This window comes from Harpia harpyja, chromosome 11, assembly GCF_026419915.1.
Source record: "Harpia harpyja isolate bHarHar1 chromosome 11, bHarHar1 primary haplotype, whole genome shotgun sequence".
NCBI lineage: Eukaryota > Metazoa > Chordata > Aves > Accipitriformes > Accipitridae > Harpia > Harpia harpyja.
The window spans coordinates 23446935-23470653 of NC_068950.1; the positions used below are offsets into that span (position 1 = coordinate 23446935).

Here is a 23719-nt window from a genome sequence, read left to right on the forward strand (position 1 = left end):
CTTTAGTGGTTGTACTGTGTATAAGTTACCCAAGGAGCATTTACAGCTAAATGGCATGCATTGTTCTAGATATGAGGGAGGAAGATTGCAGGAGTGCATTCATTTTTGCTATCCAATCATTTCTGTCAAGCATTTGGAGGAGCATATCACACTGGTATTTGAATAACCAACATGGTCCATGAATTTAAACTGTAATTCCTTAAAAAATGATAGCAATATGAGTTTGTTTAGTTGTACCTATTTGTTCTTCCTGTGTACATTTATGATTTCACTGATGCTGAGTACTATCAAATGCCACATTTGAAAGACATGGGAGCTGTAAGTATTCTGCAGTTGTAAACTTCTTCAGCTAGAATTGCTATGTATTCTAATGAGCTGTGTCCGGTGTACAAATGCATGTACACACAAAATTATTTCAGCCAGCTCCACTCCTAGCAGGTAGATATCAACAGGGACAAAACAGAGTTGGAATTTTTCCCAGAAATAAAAAATGTTTAAAGAAACCATTTTTCACTGTAGACAGTTCTTACAGCCATAAACTGAGTAATTCAATGAGGGTAAGAGTTCCTCAGATTAGACCTCTGAGGGTCAGCAGTTGTATGTATTGTTGTACACATTCTAAATACTTGCATCAAACAGTGTAAAGTGGAAAGCTTTTGCAAAACATAACTAGTCTTAATTGAACTTGGCTCTGGACAGTTAGTACTCCCTCAACTCTGTGTGATCTGACTGGTTATTGTTACTGATTGCTCAAGAGATCACCATTAAAAACTTGCTGAATTGTTCTCAGATGCCTGCTTTGAGCCAATTTTGAGGCAGAACTTTTCCTAAATACATGATGATTTTATTTGTTGTTACTATTTATTCTATCTGACTGAAAATTTTGTCATCAAGTGACTAAGCTCCATAGGGCCCAGAACTTAGTTCAAAGGGACTCCCACATCCATTGCATCAGCGGTACACTTCAAGATGTGTCAAGTCAATTACACATAGGCAGAGGCCTTTACACTACATTACAGTGTATAGAGCCTGATCTCTTCATGAGGACCCTGTAGGACCTTCTGTCTGTGTGCCCAGCTACGTGCATCTCCAGGCACTATATTCCAAAAGAGAACAGGCTGAAAGCATATTGTTGATATTTTATGGGAAGAAAATAAAAGATAGCAAAATAAAATTATTTTTTTCTCATTATTAAATTTCAAAGAAATTTGACATTTTGCTTGAGAACTTTCCTGGGCTTTGCTGCTATGTGACTTGGCACTCTGATTCTTTTTCTGTTATTTCCTGTGTGAAGACCTGGAAGGTTTGAATAGGCTAGTGCTTTTCTACTTTGAAATAAGTCTGAAGAGTATTCAATCTAATAAACTGATCTTTGTGGGAAAAAGTTGTTAAAATCATCCCTTGGTCTCTTTCTTGAAGACGAATATATCTAAATACTTAAAATGCTCTAAGTTGGGAGTACTGTCACCTCCAAACTCACATCAACTCCTCCTAAGCAGGAGTTAACATGGCTTAGAGGGACTGCAAACATTTGCTTGCTCTGGCCAGCACTGATGGCAATGATGGCTCCCATCCTTCGGTGTAATGCATGTGGACAAAGCTCGTAGTCCACAGAAATTAGTTGGGATCAGACTGTAGATTCAAAACCTATTCAAGGTAAAGAAGAATGAATACCTGCACTCAGTTATTAGCAACAACTACTGGTGAATTATTAGAGTGTAATTCAATGTTTCTTAAGTATGCAGAATATGAATAAAAAAGCTCAGGGTTTACATTCCCTCCATAATGGATGACTAGCTAAATCTCTTGCTGTCAAATATTATGTTTATACTATATCAAAGCTGTTTAACACTAGCATCAGTTGAGAGCACTCATTTGTAGATCAAAAGAAAAATAAGCCTCATCATAATTATAAAAACTACGTGCACATATATAGTTATAAGCTCATCATATAGAATTCCGAGTTACATACTGCACATCTATTGAAAACAGTCTGTGAGCACCAAATAAAGAAAGGCAACCATAAAATCTAACAATTGGCGCTGTTCTCCTCCAGCATCCTGAGTGGAGATCATCTATAGCCTAATGCAACTGCCACTGGAGTCAGCAAATATCATTAAATTCAGCAGCCATTGCAAAAATGCTCTTGGGGTTAGTGTTTTTTTAATGTGTTTTTCTAAGGTCTATTTTTTTGCCCTGTGATAACACATATAGCTTGTGGGAGTACCTGCAGAGAAAAAAGTAAAATCAAAGATCTTAATTTGTAATGTAACATTTTAAAATGAATTTGAAAAAAATTTAAAAGAGCTAAAAGATTAAAATTGGAGAACTGCCATTGCTGTTTGCTTCTATTTATTGCTCTAAGTGGTGATTGAATTATTTTGCTCTCTGAGCTAAGACACAATTTCCTCATTGCTATCCATGAGTTTATATGTGTAACTTTGTATGAATATTCCCAGTGAAGTCAATGGATCTCTTTAACATGTTGTGTAATAGTAATCTGAAATAATCACATCAGCCATGCTACCAATGTGATGAATATGCAATAGAATAAATGATTGGCTGAATTGCCCAGAATTATAGAATTGTCTGCTAAATGATAAAAAAGCAGGTTGTTAAAGCAGTCTACTTTGTTATCTTTTGAGATGCAGCCTATCAAATCACATAGATAATTCATCTTAAGGAAATAAATGAAACAAGTCTTACTTAAGTGCTGGAAGAAGTTATAGAAGATAGCAATGCTGATTTTTTTAAACTGTTGATTGCAAAATTAAATAAGGTGTTAAAAGATAAAAATACAATTACAGCCAGTCTATATGGAAAACAATTACTTCAGAATGCCTGATTGTGTGTTTTGAGATTACAAGTTTGATAGTGATATCTGATAGAATTTATAGACTTCGTAAAGCTTCTGATATGTCAACGTAAGATATTTGAATGAAAAAAAAAGGCATTGTTTGGTAAAGATAAATTACCTGACAAGCAGATTCAAATCTGGCTGCCTTATTTCAGAAATTACTATAAATAGAGAGCTATTGCTGAATTAACTTTTTAGTAGAGTTTCTTAGGAATTGTGCTAGCAATATAGAAATGAGTGTAAAATGGATGCTATTAAAATTTGTCAGAGTCATGATATTGCAGAGCAGTAAACGATGATAACACAACTAAAGGCAATGTTGCGCACATACAAGGAAAAGAGATGCAGGGCAAACATAAAGAACTAGGAAACATACACTGCAATACAGCCTGCTTGCTTGTGTTAACAAAAGAACCTGTCCCCATCCGTGGGCTTCATCTGCTGCTATATCAGTGAAAGCAATTTTGGGGGTACATGATTTACCAGACTGAAATACTAATCAAACTGAAAGCCAACATGAAAAGATTACTGTTTAGCTTGATTGATTTCCAGGTTTGATCTCCCATGTTTTCACACAAACTTTTGTAATAGAAAGAGGGAAGAGAGAACACTGGGCTAAAGGCTAGGCAGGATTGTGTCTTTCAGTGTCAGCTTTGGCTTAAGCCAGCAGAAGCTGGATATTTGTTGGACAGTAACCTCAAAAGATTCTGGTTATTAAAGTAGGGAAACAGTTTGTATATGAGCACTCAAAGCAAAACTGGCAAAAAAATGCAGTGCATGTCCTGGCTTGTAAACAAAGGAATAAGAATCAGATGTGATATTACTTGTCTGTATGGTGTTGGTTGAAACATATACTGGAACATCACATATGGTCTTGGTGTTTAGTCACTAAAACAAATATTGTAAAAATGGAAATGATTCAAATAAAAACTACATAATTGTTGTGACTTTGGGAACTGGGAAACTTAATGTGTTTGACTTGTCCACAATAATGACAAAAGCTTGAAATTTTGCTCAGCATATGCAAAGAACCTTCACAAAAAGAAAATGCTGGCTGCAGACGAATGGAGGGTGGGGAGAAAAGAAAGTAAGATAACTTCAGTTAGGAAAAGATCTACTAAAATTTTTAGGAATGAAACAACAAGTTACCAAAATGGTGCATCTCTAGATATCTTCAAGCCAAGAATAGATACCTTTCTAAAAGTCTGGGGAAATATCATTTATACTTTAGTAGGCTCAGTTACAGGGTGACTGTAAGAAGTTTTGAAGTCTGAAAGTATACAAGAGTTAGTCAAGGTGATCTAATAGTCCCTTCTGGCTTTACATCTCTGAGCCTTTGAATTATTGCAGACCAGCATAAGAAACTGATACTTCGCTTAGAGGAAAGAGACAAGTTATGTGATTGCAGAGCCTATTAGTGTGTGTTTCCAGCATTGACTACAAAACCCAAAGTGGTTGACTTTTGTCAGTGAAATAGTAAATTATGTTTGTGGAGTTACACCTAGGAAGCTGAATAGTATTTCTTTTGATATTGCACACTTTTGTAGTCTCCTGGAAAGTTCACAGCCTGGGAATGGAGTTATTCTGAAAAGTTGGATGATTTTTAGACCACTAAAGAAACATCTAAAGAGAAAGATTTGGCTAAGATGATGTAGGTTTAAAGGCAAAAGTACTTTGTTTAACTGAGTGTAATCTTCATTGCTCTAGACAGTGTTTCCTTCTGCAAAGGAGCAAACAATCAAATACCCAACATTGTAGTTTTTGGGGCATTTCTTTCAATAGCACTGCTGGCTTAAATGAATCCTTTCCTTTTCTGTACTCATTTCCACCCAATGCCATCTTTCCAGTTCTGTAGAATTCCAGAACTCCAATTCCAGAATTGTTTATGTTTGTTGGGGGCAAGGTCTGTGCCCTGGTTTTGGCTGGGATAGAGTTAATTTTCCTTCTAGTAGCTAGTATAGTGCTATGTTTTGGATTCAGTATGAGAAGAATGTTGATAACACAGTGATGTTTTCAGTTGTTGCTAAGTAGTGTTTAGACTAAGTCAAGGATTTTTCAGCTTCTCATGCCCAGCCAGCAAGAAGGCTGGAGGGGCTCAAGAAGTTGGGAGGGAACACAGCCAGAGCTGACCCAAACTGGCCAAAGGGGTATTCCATACCATGTGATGTCATGCCCAGTATATAAACTGGGGGGAGTTGGCCTGGGGGGTCACTGCTTGGGAACTAACTGGACATCAGCTGGCAAGTGGTGAGCAGCTGCATTGTGCATCACTTGTTTTGTATATTCCAATCCGTTTATTATAATTATCATTTTATTATTGTTATTCTTATCATTATTAGTTTCTTCCTTTTTGTCCTATTAAACTGTTCTTATCTCAACCCACAAGTTTTACCTTTTTCCTTCTGATTCTCTCCCCCATCCCACTGGGTGGGGGGAAGTGAATGAGCATCTACGTGGTGCTTAGTTGCTGGCTGGGGTTAGACCACAACAGTCTGAGACTTCATCGAGACTAAAAATAATTTTCCAACCATAAAATGGAAAAAATGATGGAATATATTGTAGTGATCTTCCATTAAATGAGCCTGCGGAAGCATGTCACATCATCGCAACGTCAGGAGTGAAATATTTCCTTTTTAAAATGTTTGGTTTTGTCTCAAGACCTCAAACCTTGACTTTGCTCTCATATGTAGGTTTACTGGACACTGATTTATAATCAAAGTGTCTTTACTGATGATACCTTAAGTGCTGCATTGAGATTTTCTCTTTTTTTCTTGCATTTTCTTTTTACCTTAGCATCAGATTCAAATTGAGATTTGGGTGATGCAACAGAGAGGATTTCAATGCCTACTTTTTACTTGCAGGGTCCCTTCATCCCTGAATTAAGGTCACCCTAAATAAAACTCAGGAAGAATCAAGCATCTCATAATGGGATTCACAAAAACAACAAGCTGTGAAAAAAGACATAGACCTAGCCAGCCTACAAAGGGAGGACATATCTTAAGTTCTACCCTTCTCTACAGGCTTACTGTGGTGGGCTGACCCTTGGGTTGACCCTGGCTGGATGCCAGGTGCCCACCAAAGCTGCTCTATCACTCCCCCTCTTCAACTGCACAGGGGAGAGAAAATATAATGAAAGACTCATGGTTCAAGATAAGGACAGGGAGAGATCACTCACCAGTTACCATCAGGGGCAAAACAGACTCGATTCAAGGAAAATTAAACTAATTTCTTACCAATCAAACCAGAGTAGGATAATGAGAAATAAACCCAAATCTTAAAAGACCTTCCCCCCACCCCTCCCTTCTTCCAGGCATAGCTTCACTCCTGGATTCTCTACCTAACCCCCCCCAGCGGCGCAGGGGGACAGGGAATGGGGGTTGCAGTCAGTTCATCACATGTTGTCTCTGCTGCTCCTTCCTTCTCATGGGGAGGACTCCTCACACTATTCCCCTGCTCCACCGTGTGGTCTCTCCCACAGGAGATAGTTCTCCACGAACTTCTCCAATGTGAGTCCTTCCCACGGGCTATGTTTCTTCACAAACTGCTCCAGCATGGGTCCCTTCCATGGGGTGCAGTCCTTCAGGAACAGATTGCTCCAAGGTGGGTCCCCCATGGGGTCACAAGTCCTCCCAGCAAACCTGCTCCAGTGTGGGCTCCTCTCTGCACGGGTCCACAGGTCCTGCCAGGAGCCTGCTCCAGCACAGGCTTCCCGCGGGGTCACAGCCTCCTTCAGGCATCTACCTGCTCCAGCATGGGGTCCTCCACGGGCTGCAGGCGGATATCTGCTCCACTGTGGACCTCCATGGGCTGCAGGGGGACAGCCTGCCTCACCATGGTCTTCACCATGGGCTGCAGGGGAATCTCTGCTCCGGCACCTGGAGCACCTCCTCCCCCTCCTTCTTCACTGACCTTGGTGTCTGCAGGGTTGTTTCTCTCACATGTTCTCACTCCTCTCTCCGGCTGCAGTTTCTGTCCCGCAGCAACTTTTTTCCCCTTCTTAAATCTGTTATCACAGAGGCACTACCACCGTTGCTGATTGGCTCGGCCTTGGTCAGTGGTGGGTCCATCTTGGAGCTGGCTGGCATTGGCTCTGTCGGACATAGGGGAAGCTTCCAGCAGCTTCTCACAGAAGCCACCCCTGTAGGCCCCCTGCTACCCAAACCTTGCCTTGCAAACCCAATACATTTACTCAGCTGTGCTATCCTGATCCCTGTACCATTCTCCTACCCAACCAAGGTCAACCTCCTGCATCCTTTTCCATCACGTCTCCCTTCCTATAGGGGGTTAGGTAGGCGTGACCTAAGGACTTCAGGATATAAGCTTTGGACCTGGATGCTGTATTTTCACTTCCATTTTAATTATGTCAGTCCCTTTCTGGATCCAAGTGACTGTGATATACATCTAAACAAGGTTTATTTAACTGGTTAAACCTTTTGTGTACAGGCTCTGCAAAATATGTTGAACTTGGCTGTTTGCGAGAACTGTGGGGCTTTCTGTGGGCAATTCAGGCTAAGCCATTAGAATAGAGATGCATGTGAATGACATTCCTGTACAGAATGCTTTTATACCTCTGTGTTTTGTTCCAACTTCATCAGACCTAAGTGTCATTCAGTCTGAAATTTGAAGATGGGAAAGCAATAGATTAATAGTAATATCCACACACTTTACTCTGTTGTTTATTATCATTTATTTCCATGCTTTAACTGAAGTATACATCAGTTGTCCTTGTTCTTCTTGCTTGTGAATAGCTAGATATGAATCTCCATAACTTGTCAAGTACAGAGTGATGACCTCAGCAGTTCTCACTACACCAAAAAGGTGTTGCCTAGAAGTTGCTTAAAAAATTGTGCTGAATCTGTAGTTGCTTCTGGAGGAAAAAGAAAGGGTATCTGATTATAGATAATGTTCAAATTTGAACACAGCAAGGGAGAGAGAGTACTTCCCAAACCAAATTATTACTTCATAAGCACAACTCTCAGTTCTCAGAAATTCCAAGCAAAGAAAAGTCACTGTGTTTGATTTACAACAGGGAGGATGTTGCCAGATCTTTTAAGGAATGTATTGTATCCTGAAATATATTCATTAAGTATTGCATGTTATTGTCTTATGTCAGAAGAGCATTGCTAGAGAGTTCAGAATGTTTGGTGCAATTAAATAGCTTTTGGATAAAGAGAATTAAGTGGAGAACAAACTGGCCAAGAACTTTAGAAAGTGATTAGAATAGTGCTTTAGCATGATTTCAGTCTAGTGTCACAGTCATTTGACCATGCAAAATCTTCCTATGGTCGGCAAATTTTGGAAGATGTTTACATAGAGAAAGCAGACAAACTAAGGGTCAAAGAGCTGCAAACAAGTAAACTGGTAGGAAGTAGGGAGAGGAAATGAGTGAGAAATGTGAGTTCTTTGTGCTACATTGTTATCCGTCCATCGTAGAATTTTACAGAACAAAGTCTGATCATTAAGATATGGCATCTTTATGAACCATGCAATGTATCTGAATGGCTAGCACCAGTGGCTCCATAGTAACTCTCTGAATGTTAGAATTAAATGATAGGATGAATTACTATGGAGCCACTGGTGCTAGCCATTCAGATATATTGCAGGTTTCATGAACATAGTGGCAAATTGGCCAGTTGGCTGAATAGTGTCTTTGGGAGAAAAGGGTCTTTTATTTTGTTGATTTTATTTAAGCTTTTTGCTCTATTCTGCTGGGGTGGGGTTTTTTTGTTTCATGCTGAATGTATAATTAGGTTTTAAGGATCAAATATGGGGATGAAATTGTATTTTAAAATTATCAAGATTACTTTTCCTAAGGAAGATATGCACCTATGATTTTCTTATAAATACCTTGTGAATAGTCTGGCCTCTGTTTTGTTTTCAAAACCCTTTCTACTATAAATGGAAATGTATTAAATTCTGTTCCAGTTCAATCACATATGCTTGGCCAGCTCACAGAAATTAGAGCAGGGAAAGACCTAGCCAGTCTTCATCTTCCTTGATGTTGGGCAGTATATTTCCTGGAGTGTCATCAGGTCTAGTTTTCAATGGACCCAGCTATCAGGCTTTCAAATCTTCTCTTGGAAGTTTCTTCTGCAATGCAATAAATCACGCTGTCTGACTTCTGCTGAAGGAATTGCTTCCCAAAGGAACTCTGCTTCATTTGTTTTGGACCTATCCCAAACTAATGCATTACTTGAAGAAATCAAATGTTTGCCTTTAATGAAATGAACTTGGTAAAGTAAAGGTGCCAATGGCCCCCAAATATGTCGACTTGGAGGCTTCAAGCATCCTTTCAGATCATGTTAATTTAGTGTCCTTTCAGGTGTTTGACTGATCAGAAAGACTAGTTTTCTGAAGAATACAGAAAGATAATTATTTTCATGTTTAATTTCATGTTTAATGCCATGTTTAGAACTGCAGTTAGCTAACTTAGCAGCTGTTAAAGTGATCTTCCTAGCTTTCTTTTTCCTTGTATAGGTATATAGATTTTTTCTTTAAGCAATTAACATAAAGAACCTTAAGTGTCTTGTTCTCCTTTTGACAGAGGCTGTCTTTGGAAGTTGAAGATTTTGTTCTTATCTCCTTTTATCTCCTTGCTTTTATCACTTTTATGAACAATAAAAGGACTATGTAGTAGAAGAGGCTGTCTTTTAAATTTTTTAACTTTCTTTCTGCCCTAAGATTGAAATCTACTACCATTCAATTATTTATATTACTGCATCTGGTTTTTAAAGCTCTCATTTTGCTTGGCATCCTTTATTTTATTGCATTTTGTAAAGTGTTAGGGGGCCTAGAATGTTTCAAAGTCATCTTTGCCTCTTTAGCTAGCTAGATGATTTAGCATGATCTTTAGGCAATGGAAAAATTGAGCTTATGACAGTTCTTTGGTTTAGGATTTAGATTGTTAGTTCCTTGTAATTTGGAAAGATAAAGCAAAAATTGCTAAAATCTACATCTTGGAATGGGGGGGGGGGTTTAGAGTAAGGATAGCAGAAGAATCCATTTTCAAAGTAAGGCTGTCTTCAGAATATTTAAGTCATTCCACAGTTGAAATAGGCCTTGCATGCTGCTGATCTTCTGCTTCTAAAATTCATCTGATGAAGAAAACAGTTCATCTCTTTAACTGGAATTGCATGATGATCTGGTAGTGTAATATAATCACTCTGGTAAAGAAAGCATGAGGTCATAGTGGAAAGATTTTGTCCCATCAAGGAACAGCAAGTTTTATTCTTCCTTTCATTTGTAAGAAAACAGTCATATGCAATATTCATTACAAGAATGGCTGTTCTATAACTATTGGTGGTCTTACAAGAAAAGAAAGAAAAACAACAGAAAATTGCATCACATTTGAAGTATGTGTTACCTGATGTCTCTTAGCTGAAATCTCTCACCGGGTTCCAGTTATTGTCCAAGTTGAAGATAAAATTTTGAGTCAGTCTTTTTTTATATTCATGGTAAATCACTGGGAAAGTTAATACAGTTGTATATCTTTTGCTATTACTATGAGCATGTGGTGAATCTTATCTCTGTTGTCTCAGGTCTTTACTATCCCATTATCTTTCAGTATTAAGGTTTAGGTAAACTTTCATAGACAGATCTCTTGAGCAGGATTGAAGTAACGCTGCACAGGTGTGGTAGGTATATTTTGCACTTGGCTAAGTTGACCCATAGAAGGATCGTCAGAATGATCCACAAGCTGAATGGCCCTTTAAATCCCATTCCGGCTTCTTGATTCTCTGGCTGCATTCCTGGCCAGTAGTATCTTCCTTTGGTATATAGCTAACAAAACAAATGATGCTCTCTTCAACTACACTCTTCATATCTGTCAAACCTGCTTTCATTCCCTGCTTTGATTTCTTGCTAGCATTAGTAGTCTTGACTAAATTCAGAAGGTGGCAGAAGATACTTTTCCATTAGCATTAATTAATTTTGAAATTCTAGGTGCTTTCGCCTATATTTTCAGAAGTCTACTTGTTCTCTTTCCTTTGATTAGCAGTGCAACCATGACAGATTTCTGTGAACTCTTCAACTTCTCTGAACTAATAGAAAGGCCTGAGATAGCATGGGTTTTGCACTCAGAAATGTTAGCATCCAAAATGTGAAGGCACTTTTCTCAAGGTTTGTTGAGTCCTCAAACTGAGTGGGTCATACCGCTGTCTCTGGTCATTGGATAAAGGTGACCTTGTAGTTCTGTAGCTTCAGAAAAAGAAGGGCTATGTGCCACATATCCAATCTTGACTGTTAATGGCAGGGTAAGTATGAGTTGCCAGCTTCACAGCAGGTGACTAAAGCCCCATTATTCACTCCATTAAATCTGTTCCTGGTGTTTGTAAATTTAGTCCTCATTTAAGTGGCCAGTCCTTCACCAGTCCTGTTGTCTCATCTTAAAAATGGGGAATAGCCTTTATTAGGTTCAGTTAATAAAATCATGCTGTGAAGTAAATCATATTTCTAAAGTGGATCTTTATACCAGTTAGGGGTGTAGAGATGCATTCCTCCATCTGGACAGATTGTGCCTCAGGAAATACACCTGGAAGATTTTGCATCTATATTTCACGAATTACAACAGGACCTGTGCAGTACAGTACAAAACATATTGTCTCTGTTTATTGGCTGGTGTGAAAGACTAAGGTTGCTGGTCTTTCAGAAAGAAATGTCTGGAAAGGAAGAATTGCTAAGAATAAGGTCTTTCTATGTAGGAAGTGTAGGGCTACTGCATGTTCCCACTTGTCCCCCTTGTACCAGGGGGACTACAAAGTACTGCAAATTAGAAACTACTTGAATATGGTTTCAGCATGGTGGCCACATGTCCTAGCTTATAGGTTCAAGAATTTCCATAATACCCCTCTGATACTGTGCTCTTAAAAAGAAATAAAAAAAGTCCATGGAGAAGATCTTCACTTGCTTGGCAGTAATCTGATTCCAGCATGGAAACTGACATTCCCCACTTCTCATCCATTCCTGTTCTTTTTGTCTGTGTGCCTGTGTATCATTGTAACCCAAATGTATTTGTGATAATATTTTGCATATGTCAAGAAAGTTTAATTTTCTTTAATAGAAATGATTGAAGCACAGTACCCAAAAGTAAAATATTTCCTGTGTGATTATGCATGATGCAATAGATCTCTCCACATACTCATGCTTTTTTGTATGAGTGTTTTCTAGCTCTCATTCATAAATGTCTGGCTTTCCAAACTGTGCCTCTGGCAGATCTTAGCATAAATATCAATTTATTCACCACTTTCTTTTTTAATATTAACATACTTGGCAAAGACATTTTTCCTTTCTTTTTTTTCCAAACAAGATTTATGTTTAGTTTATGGCCTCTGAAGAACTTTTTGTAACCCACTGTTGTAATTTTATTAGTTGCATAGTTGGCACAATTCAGCACAGCCTTTCAGCCTACCTTAAGGGAAGCCATAGTACTGAGATTTGAAAAACAGTTATAATACTGAGCAACACAGAGTTTTATTTTAATTGTTAATTGGTCAAAATAAATGCTCAAATGAACGCTTCCAGTTTCAGAATAGGTCTACAATGCTTACTAAAAAGGAATCTACATGTCTGGGAGTTACTGAAACAAACTCCTAACAGCATATTTAAGTTTAAATCCAGCTAATGAAACAGTGATTCTCTCCAAAATGTTCCTCCACTTATCCCTTAAGATACCGGATAATATTTAACATGGGTAGTGTCTACTGTTTCGGTACCAATAAAAATGACATAGCAGAGTGTTTGATTCGTGTTGTTTGGCTGAGGAAGCATTTAAAAACATGTAATGGGTTGTCACTGGTAGGGCGGAATGACTGAATTTGAAGAGGTATATTCCACTAAAGACTTTTTTTTTCTTGTAGATCAACCTAGTTTGCATAGATTTCTTGACAGAAGATAAGTAAATCAGATTTTATGCATTTGCACACATTTTTATAATTTCCAAAGAAATACAGCAATTTCAATGCTATTCTGTAACTATTTCAAAAGGGCTGTTTTTATCCATGTGGTTATTTCTTTTCTTTACTTCCTTTATGTGGCTGCTAATGGTCTCCTAGAAACTTGTCACTGAGTTTTCTTTTTCGGATGTCAGTGGCATTCTTCATTAGAAACAAGTTGTATTGAGTTGCATTTCCAGAAGTGCACAAGCCAGAAGACATCTTTTTTTACATTTACACACCTGTAAAAATGTATCATTACTGCCCATGAGGCCCTTGGACAAAACTATTTACAAGTCAAAGATGTTTCATTGACTTCACTGGGATTAGGACTGAATCTTAATTTACTGAACAGGGAGAGAATAATCACATATTACTTACCAGTTTTAAGTCTGAAATGCTGCTGGGTTTGAAAAGTATAAATAGAATCAACTTATTTCTGTAATGCCAATGACACTACTGATGAAATCAAAGCATTGCTTACATTATATAGCAGGCAGATGTGAAGCTTCAATGTACTTCACAGAGAGGATATTCTCCACCTAAAATGATATATGTTTTGTAATTTGTAGTTTGAAGTTTTCTTATTAATGTGCAATATAGTTTTAGACAATTACCAAAAGTATGTTACATTCTTTCTATATGTTTATCAAGTCTCACGACTAACCAGGTTATATGTGCATTGGTGTAGAAATAATCGAAAGCACTATCAAACAAAAAGCATCTGATATCTTAAAAAAATCTGTATCTTCAAGAAAAGCTGTTGGTCGTAGTACATAGTACAACTCTGAGGAGTCACAGGAATGAAGTAACAGAAACCCACGTAAAGGACTTTGAAGTGATTAAGGCCTTTCCATGTTACTCTCATACTTCCTGAGGAAATCAACTTCTCCATATTCTCTGCACACTAAAATCATAAGTACAAGAATTGTATCAAAAGGTTTCACCAGAGAAAATCATTAAACCAGTAATTTGGTCACATAGTAGAATATATTTTGGAATATGGAGATCTGTTTTAATCTCATTTATAATTTCTTCTAAAATGTCAATCTCTTTCTGATGCTGATGATATTTAGGACTTCTATGAATCCTCAGAGTCATTTGGAAGTGTAATGTACTAATCCTCTCAGCAATCTAATGAAACAAACAGATATTGTCTTCATTTTACAGACATGATGCTGACTTGTAACAGGAGAAAGGAGATTTCAGAAGTGGCTAGTTCGCATGAGGCACATTAGAATATTTCTTCCTAAATAAGGGAAAGCAGACACTTGGCCAGATTCTGGCCACAATTCCACCTTCCTTTGGCTCCCTGGGGACATAAAGAGAATTGGTAGCAGCCATGAGACTGCTTTAATTTACAGGACCAACCAGTTCCTGTAGCTTCAAGCATGACAGGATTGGTAAGATAGTTTAAAGCTGCCCTTTCTTCGCAGCCGTGATGAGTAGTACTTGGTGCACATAATACCTAGACCAGTATCTTCATGGCACAGCCAAGATTACAGCTCAGGAGTTCCTCGCTCCCTAGATTGCATTCACAACATTACACAAGTCAATTCTAAACCCATTTTCTCTTGTAAAAGTTTTGTGAGCCAAATCTTCATTTGATACTAGTTATTATAGATACAGAGCTATAGAGCAATTTAAAGCAGCTGAAGATCTGACCTTTAAATGAAATTATACCAGTGAAGCATTTGCTCAGGCAATGTGTACCATGGAGCTGCCCTGGTTTTGAGAACTCTCTAGCAAACAAGAGGAGGATAGCCATGGTTATTTGTGAGTTATGGCCTCTTCCCTATATCTGAAATTGTTTACCCTATTCATGTCAGATATTGGCATCTCTCTGCTCTTCTGGTCACCTGAAAAAAACACAGGTAAAAGAGTATAAGAGGCATTATTTGCAATTTAAAGATTAAACAAATATAAGATTTCACAAAAATCATTTGGTGCTCCCAGTAATCCAAATTATAGTTGATTCTTCTGTGCAGTCCAATAAAAGAGAGTTTTTTCCTGGCACTACTACTTGCTTTTTTATTACTTTTGTGTTGTGCTTTGAAAGAAATAAGAAATTGTATTTTTTCCCCCAAATGAATAACTATATTGAATTGTTCATACTACCTTAATTTTCTTAAGCTTACTCCTAATAAAAGTTAAGATGCTTTCCAGTATTGCTAATCTAGTTTGCTACCACTAACATGGGAATGCCTGATATTTTTCCATTTGCAATGTAGTACACACCAGAAGATTTTATCGAATATGACTATGAGTATGGGGATGCAGATTATAAAGAAACTGATTCTGTAACAGAGGGACCCCCACTGTTCGAAGAGACAATAGCACAAACAGAGGTAATAGAATCTGATCTGTTTGTCGTGTGGTGTCCAGCTGTCCCCTACCATATGGTTTGTCAATTTGTGTCTTCTGTATATAAGCTTAATGTTTTCCTTTCACTCGTTTCTTTATTCTGTAGCTGTAGCACTTGCTTTCAGTTAGAGATGGAAGGTCTCACAGCTGACAGCATTCATCTCACATTTGGTTACCCTTCTTTCATTCATGCTTTCTTAATTTTCTTTTCCTTTTATTTATGTTTTCCCATTCCATCTTTCATAACGTTTGCAGAAAAAGAAAGGCATGGTCAAAAAGAGGAAGAGGACAGTGGCCGCTAGCTCAAAGGACAAACCCCAAAAGGCCACAACAAAAAAAAATGAAAAATATGCATCGAAGAAGAAGAAAAGTTATCAAGCAGCAACAAAAGGCAAACTAGGGGTAAAGGTAGCCAAGAAATAATCAAGATCTTTCCGAGGCCAAGACTGGAAGATCTCTGATAATAAGAAAAAATATACCTAACCCCACTAGATTATTACATCTGGCTAATACCATAACCTGAATAAAAGTGATAGCTTTTGAGTTTTTCCTACAGGATTTTTTTTAACAATGTACTTTTTCTTTAATACTAGGTAAACATTGTTGATGGTTTTCAAGAGTATAGCATAGCTGAAAATGACTATGGGCCCCAGACGGAAGCTCCCTCCAGAACTACTGAAGCAAATGAGGTAATAAGGACTCTTAAGAAAATGATAAGCAAAAATACTTGCCCACCAGGTGCCAATGATTAAAAAAGCACAAACATATTTTAAAAGGATGAATGTCCGTCTGTGTAAATATACATATCTATAACACCAGTTAATGCAATTTTATGCTTTCTCAGCCAATATCAGAACCTACTATTTTCTTGGGCAGAACTCCCATTAATTCTTTATAGATCTGCCGAAAATTTAAGGTGCAGAGTTCATGATTCTGGAAATCATTCAGTGATATATGCTGTGGGAATGCAGGGTTGTTGCAGTCAGTGTGGATGTGAGTGGAGCTTTATCTAGTATAAACTGGGTTAAATAATAGACATAGTCCTCCTGATCTAACAAGAAGGGAAGTCTTTAATTTTTCCTGTAATTCTTAAGATGCAGCATAAAACAAGCCTAACACAAGACAAAGAATGGCTGCAGCCATAGCAGCATATTGAAGTTGAGTCAGAAGCCATCATTTCCTTTTAATAGTTCTTCAACTAACAAAACCAAATTATTTGCTTTTCACTGAGGTTCTATTCAAATGAGACATAGTATTTTGAACTGTCAAAAAAGATAAAATTATTATTTTGACTTATGTTAGAAACCACCTTTTTAGAAAGCCACAATGACAAGCTGAAATATTATTTTGTTAAGATTACTACACCTAAGCCAGTGTTGATTAATATGTCTGCATATTAATTAATGCTAGTTTTAGAAAAATGATGGCTGATTATAAGTAATATTGGTTTTGTTTTTCTTTTACATTTTCCTTTCAAAATGAAGTTATGTTGCTTAAAAGATGTACAAAACTGGTCCCTGCCCCCCCTTGAACATTTGAAAAGAGAAAAAGAGTCCCCCCCCCTTTTTTTTTTTCCTCCTACTTATGTTGGAAGGTGAAAGTGAATTAAGGTATATTTCACTCATTCTGCTGGAAACTATTCTTGTGTTAAATTTCATGTTTACTTCTCACAAGTTGATTGACGGAGGCATATCTAAGTCATTCTGTTTCTTGGGCAATTTTAGGCCAATTGTAAAATAGTACAGTTTTAGTGAGGTTGATCCTAAGTGCTAAATGCTCTCCTTAGTGAGAACAGTTTTGCATAACGGCAAAATTTGACTTAGAATTCATTCAGATCTGCATTTACTCTAGCTGTAAGGCAAAAGTCATAGTCCTGTAGCTAATGGAATTAGGCAACTGTTAAATCAGAATCTGACCTTCTCTTTTAACTGCAATATATTTCAATATCTTGATTAGATCAAGATATTATTAATTACTCTGGATGCTGATTAGCTTCTTAATATATTTTTTAAGATCATACTAGTTCATCTTGTCTGACCATCTAGAAAGTCCAACTCATATTAGCAATATCTGAACTTCAATTTCTTTCAAAATTATCCTTTCGAGAGACCTCTGTAACAGAATAAAGCAATCCTCTTTTTTTTTCCCAAATGGTTTTGTACATCTCAAATATAGCATTCCTTTAAACTGCTTTGGTGCTTGTAAGTTGGTTGCTTGGTTTGACAGTTTACATACTTGAAGATGAAGGCTTAGATTTCAGAAATGTTAAAATTAATCTGAGTTTTGCAGGTGGAATTTGACTCACAAAAAATACATAATTTGCCATGACAGACATGAACCATGACTTTTACAGTGATAAATAAACTGCAAAATCATTAACAAGAGAAAAGAAGTTGAAACATTTAGCTCAGCATTGGTATTTATAGGCACAAAATAACGAAGAAGGCTGGGCTTAACTAAAGTGATGCTTGCTTGCACTTCCTGTACATTGTTACTGTAAAAAGGCCTGAATTTATTCACTGCTGATTGCAGTGCATATGTTCATTCATGAATGCTTGTAAGTGTGAAACCAAGCAGGGAAATTTAGCTATATTTGGCACTAAAGTAACATTAAGTAAGCAGTACACACAGTGTACTGGATATATTGAATTCAATGTTTTTGGAAATAATTAAAAAAAAAAGCTTATGAAAGCATTACTTCTTTGTACTACTTATACAAAGATCTTTTAATTACTCTGAAAGGCTGGACTTTCATTCCTTCAGACTCTAATTAAAAGACAATATGCTGTAGTTCTACTGTTCTTTCTTCTTTTGACAAGTCATTATGGTGGATCAGCATATGCTTACATTGCTTTACTAACAATAACCCACGTATTCCTCCTATTTCCAAACCTTTGCTACTGATATGAATAGCAAAATCCTGCTGAAGAAGTATTTGCTGAAGAATACATAACTGGAGAGGATTATGATAAAAAAACTGAGGAAACTGAATATGGAAGCAGAGGAGTAGACCTCAGTGAATCTGATCTGCTGGTAGATGGAGATTTAGGCGAATATGATTTTTATGAATATAAAGAATATGAAGAGAAGCCAACTGATTCCACTAATGAGGAGTTTGGTCCAGGTGTTCCTGCAGAGACCGATATCACTGAAACGAGCGTAAGTTGATTGGAGGCATAATGAAGATTAAGTTAATTTAGCGATTCTTTTATAGTTATACAGTCTCAGAACTTTACAGACCCTGATCCAGAGCTCCTTGTACATATTAGATATAGTCTCACTTTTGATAGGCTTTGGATCAAGCCTATCCTCTTGTTTTAGTAATCCTGAACTTTTTATTTTTATTAAATGCAAGGGTTTTGTCTCTTTTGGTGAAGGGACTAAGGGAGGGCTGAAGATGGGAGGGAAAGGAAAGAAGAGGTGGAATTCCAAAAACAAATGATGAAATGAACAGTTTTAAAAATCTTTCTAAACTAGAGCTAAAGCTGGAAATAATGTAAGTTCTAATGCAGGTGATAGTACTGTAATTAATATTTTTATATGATTACCTTAAGAAGTTGAAATTCATATAAGTGTCTAGAATCCTATGGCTTCTGCTACTTTACAATGAGAAAATTCATGACTGGGAAGGTGAAGGTCTGAACCCTTTCATGAAAATAAGCTTAGTCAATGGTGACAGATTTATGACCTTGCAGGAGTGATTTAACAGCTCAGTATATATAAAGGAAGATAGGATGACATGGCGAATCCTGTGAATCATGCTCTTTTTTGTGTGTTTTATAGCTCTCTCTTTTGCTCTGACTTAATCACAGGCTTAACATCAAGGCTTTAATTTTCCTTTAGTTGTGCCAAGATCCTCGTTTACCAGTTTACCAGACTGTGGAAGCTGCAAAGAAAACTAATATGACTAAGACTGGAAGCAAAATTAATTGCCATTTGGACTTTTAATTGGGAAGGCCCTGAATATAGTAGAAAAGGAGAATTTTGCTTGCAGGATTTGCTCAGTCTTATCTTTATTTGCTCCTTACAAACTCAAAACTTCAGTTTACAAAGGATCCAAGAAATAACAGTGAATGCTGTGAAGTTGCTTTTCTCTGCCAACCTTGAAACCCATACTTCTGTATTTCATTTATCACTCCTTTCTAAACCCTGTTGGGGTCATTGTATTTTTTAATGATACTTATCTATGCAATGTGATACAAACTCACTTTTTTCCTTCTAGCCCAGATGGGGACACTGTGGCAGAATGACACAGAAACGGTCAGATTATCTGCAAAGCAAAGAGCCCATAAGGCACCATTTGTGCCTGCTTTAAGCAAATGACTGTGTAGACTCTATCCCCTGGTGTAAATTTCAACTTCAAATGCCTTGCTACAAAACTGAAGGAGTCGGAAAGCTTGAATTGGAACCCAGGCTCTGACCTGTGCCAGCTTTATTACAACTCTCATCTGCTGAACCAGAGATATCATATAATTTTCCTTTGACATATGGATGTATTTAGAACAAGTGAAGTTCTACCTTTGATAAAAAGGACAAGATGAAAAGTACTCAGTACCTGGAAACTTTCAAAAAAGGGGCAATATTTCCAAAGATGGAGACTTGATGTCATTTTTTACAACCAATTTTCATTAATATAATAAAACATTATTATCTATACCTCTTGCTATTTGATTTTTGTGAACTATTGCATCATTACTAGTGAGATCTGTGCCTTTATGAATCAATACAAAATGCACAAGCCGTGAATCTATATCTTTGTTTTTTCCTTTCCAAAATATTTCATATTGAAATACTATAACATTATCCTTAACATTTTCAAATCCCCAGCTATTTTACTGTAAATGTGGAATTACTCTACTGAAATTTAAAAAAAGCATTTCAAATTTTCATCTGATCAGAGCTGAATTTAATTTCTAGTGGATATGTTAGCAATCAAGAAAGGTACTTCTGAAGAAAAATACATATCTCATGGTTTGAAAAAAAAATTCAGTTTCTTTTTCTTTGTTTGAAACTTGAATCTGTCTGTGTTCTTCCATTAGCATGTGTTATTGACCTATTGTTTTAGGTACTTCTGTTATCTTAATCCTGAACCCTAAACTTCCCACAGACCTGATCCTAAAATAATTTTGCTGTTGATGCTAATTCATTTAGTTAGGAGGCATAACTGGCTACCCATGAAATATCATTTAAAGTTTACAATGCCACTTAACTCCTTTCCCATTTATGCCATGAAGTCATAGACTCTTGTCAGACTAATTTACATGTTGTGGATGTCTAATGAATGAAATTAGGAGCTTGAAGGGTACGGTCCACATGGGACCAAGGGATCTTTCTTTCCAGCTTACTTTAGGCTTGCTTAACTCAGAAAGCCATGAAGAATCATTGTTAATTGCCAAGAATATGTCCATTCAAATAAGAAAAGAAACAACTTTGTGATTTGCACACAGAAGTTTCAGATTCTAAGTCCAAAGTACTAACGAAAACCATGGGATGCAAACTACTGCATCTCATTCGAAAACTGCAAATTGACAATATCCAATAATTTGAAAAGTATGCAGGCAGTTTTTGCATTTTCCATTTCTCATATATTAAATATTTTTCACTGCTATGGTTTGTGCCTGTGATGTATTTTTCAGAGCACAGATCAATTCCAGCTTTAGCTTTCAGTTACAGGTTGCTACAGTTCTTTATTGTACCAGGTCCTTAGACGTTCTACTTATTTTCATTTTGGGGGCTGTTTTTACTGGCCAGGTGACTGGACATGGGGCTTATGGAGAAAAAGGCCAAAAGGGAGAACCAGCTGTAATTGAACCTGTAAGTACAGATGTGGGTGAGTTTTTCTTTAGCACTGTATAACATATGTAAACTGTTGATACATCATTATCAGACCACGTTGTTCATGATAGGATGACAGTAACCTTATTCATTATCTCTGAAACAATCATCTGCAGTGTGGACAGTATAAAACTGATAACAGACGGTAGCCTGTTCAGCCTTCTCTTTTGGTTACACAAAGGACTAACCACATGTTCCTTAAAACAAAGAGAATCTTCTTGTGCAGAGAAAAACAGAGCATACGTCTGCTCTTCAGGCCATTTAGTAACTACAGCTTGGACAGACCTACGGAGATAGCTTCCAGCTTAAGCACAGGTAACACTGTAACTACAGGTTTCAGCAAGGGCAAGGAAGTCCCTCTGAGAGGTTAAATAAATGCTTGTATGTTTAACCTGTGCTGGTGCAATCAAACTGCTAAAAGTTTAATTAAATACTTTCTTCAGAGGTTATAAAACTTGGTCATAAGCACATTAATAGATCAGTAGCTGACAGAATTTTTCTCATCTTTAAGAAGTAGTATAGTAACTAAGTGGCTTTTACAGTAGGACATCATGTTTGATGGTCAGAAACTAAAATGTAACTGAATTTTTAAAAAGACACAGATTATACAAAAATAATCATTTTATAATGTCTAGCAGAAGTTGAATGCCAGTGTGGTTTACTCTTCTAGAGTTTTCAAGGACTGCTTTCAAATATGTATTTGACCCAAATAGAAATTAAAGTTTAATCTGTTTTCTATTTCATAGAAAATTAGGTACAGAAGTATCAAGGGAAAAAATTAGCTTAAGTTGAAGATTGATAAAATACTATGATGTGTTATTGTTGCCTAAATATCAAAGGTCTGAATTCTGTGATCCCAAATCTCCCTCTTAATTCTATATTCCTATCCCAGGATTAGCATTTTGTTAAGTTACTGATCACCAAAGTTAAAGGACAACAATAATGAACAAGTTACAAGTCAAGACTGTGACCTCTCAGTCATGATCTGTGAAGAAGCTCATAAAATGCATGTTTTTTAAACCATTGCAAGATACATTTAGTTTACATCCATAATAATGAAGAGGTATCCACTGCCAATCTCCAACATTGTTGGAGTTCACTACAGCTAGCTTCATGCTTGTTTGTCCAGTCCTCCTTCCTATGGAAAGCCAAGTACAAGTGAGGATCATAGATTCGTAGGTCTTACCATGACCTGGAATTTGGACTAGCAACTGCACTCAAAAAAAAAAGGAACTAGGAGGTGCTATAAGACCCAAACATAGAAATAGCCAGAGTTACTCACATCAAATTCTTTAACAGCATTTTAAAAAAAGAAGAAAGTTATTTTGACTCAAGTACTAAGAGATCCCTCCAGCCTAGAAGTCTTTTTCATTTTTAAAGCCACACAATTCAGATTCCAATTCTAGTACCTGTGGAGAGAAGATCCGCAGAAAAGTTTATCAAAACACTAAGAAATGTTAACTTCAATAGTTCAGCTAAAAAGATGTTTTATACTTTTCTCCAAGACATGAGGAATTTAGTATATTGTTTCATTCCCCCCTAGGGTATGCTCATTGAAGGACCACCGGGACCAAGAGGACCCGCTGTAAGTAGATTAATCACAATTTCCTTTTATGGCATTTGATTTATCCCCTGTGCTTTGGTATTCATGAGTTAACAGAACTAATATTGGTCTTATCATAATTCCCAAATAGTATATTGGACTTAGCATTTTTAGAAGGCAGTAAAGAAGGGTCATGTCCAGCATTTTCAGTGACAGTATGCTACAAGCTGAGTGCACACGAAAATCAAACTTGTGAATGTTGACTATAAATCTTTGTGAGAAAAAAAGTATGCAGCCTTATAAATTATTTTATCCAAATATGTGTTCAACATAACTTTCCAGAGAAATAATAGTTCAAAAATGCTGCAAGCATTTAGCATAATAATGTCATTCATTTTCCATAGGGCCTTACAGGTCCCCCAGGTCTACAAGGTCCTGTTGGTCCTCCAGGTGACCCTGGTGAAAGGGTAAGTCAACAGACAGATTATCCTAAGTATTCATGGCATGTCTTGCACTAATTGCTATGAGAGTAAGTGGGTTAGATCCTGATCTGAAATATATACACATAGGTTAAGAAACTTAAGTGGAACTGAGGCTGATCTATAAGAATCTGGATAAACACTTCCTTAGTAGTAGAAATATGTACTGTAAATACAGGAAAAATGTTAAGTTCCTATTTGTTTCTCTGTTTTGATGTGAATTATTTAAAATATAATAAAGTAATAGGTACAAACATTTCATATGGATTTGAATGAGGTTTAAAAAAATCAGTATGACCTCAGCTATAGCATGTAGAGATACAGAAAAAAACAAGTTCTGCAGAATCAAAATACACATGGAAATACTGAAAGTGATGGATAATATTTAGATGATCTAGGCAGAATTTATTGGGCATATCAAATAACATACTGCATGAGAACCCAATCCAGTCATGAATATAAATGAAATTTAAGCTATTATTTTAGTCTTAAATGTTCTCACAAACCTTTTCTTACTGCTACAACTAACACAATTTTATAACAGCCTAAATATATTTATTTGAGGAAAATATGCTACCAAAAAAACTTTCCTGAGTTTTATGAGTGACAGTTTACTGGTGAGTCTAGCATGTTCATGCTGTATTTGTGTATACAAGATGTTGAGAAGATGCTATTACTTTACTGAATAATGACATAATGTTAAAATCCCAAC

The 23719-nt window shown here is 36.8% G+C and overlaps 1 protein-coding gene across 7 annotated transcripts in view; it reads left to right on the forward strand.

Annotated features, from left to right (window-relative positions):
* COL11A1 (collagen type XI alpha 1 chain) overlaps nt 1-23719 on the forward strand; it is a 167414-nt gene that overhangs the window by 38167 nt on the left and 105528 nt on the right. The window contains exons 6-12 of one of the 7 annotated variants that reach the window (XM_052802285.1): nt 15018-15134; nt 15406-15558; nt 15744-15839; nt 18064-18309; nt 20902-20964; nt 22529-22570; nt 22933-22995. In XM_052802285.1, the coding sequence (XP_052658245.1) occupies nt 15018-15134; nt 15406-15558; nt 15744-15839; nt 18064-18309; nt 20902-20964; nt 22529-22570; nt 22933-22995 (780 nt within the window). The remainder of the gene's footprint in view (nt 1-15017; nt 15135-15405; nt 15559-15743; nt 15840-18063; nt 18310-20901; nt 20965-22528; nt 22571-22932; nt 22996-23719) is intronic. The other 6 variants (XM_052802286.1, XM_052802289.1, XM_052802287.1 and 3 more) reach the window with 6 other exon arrangements.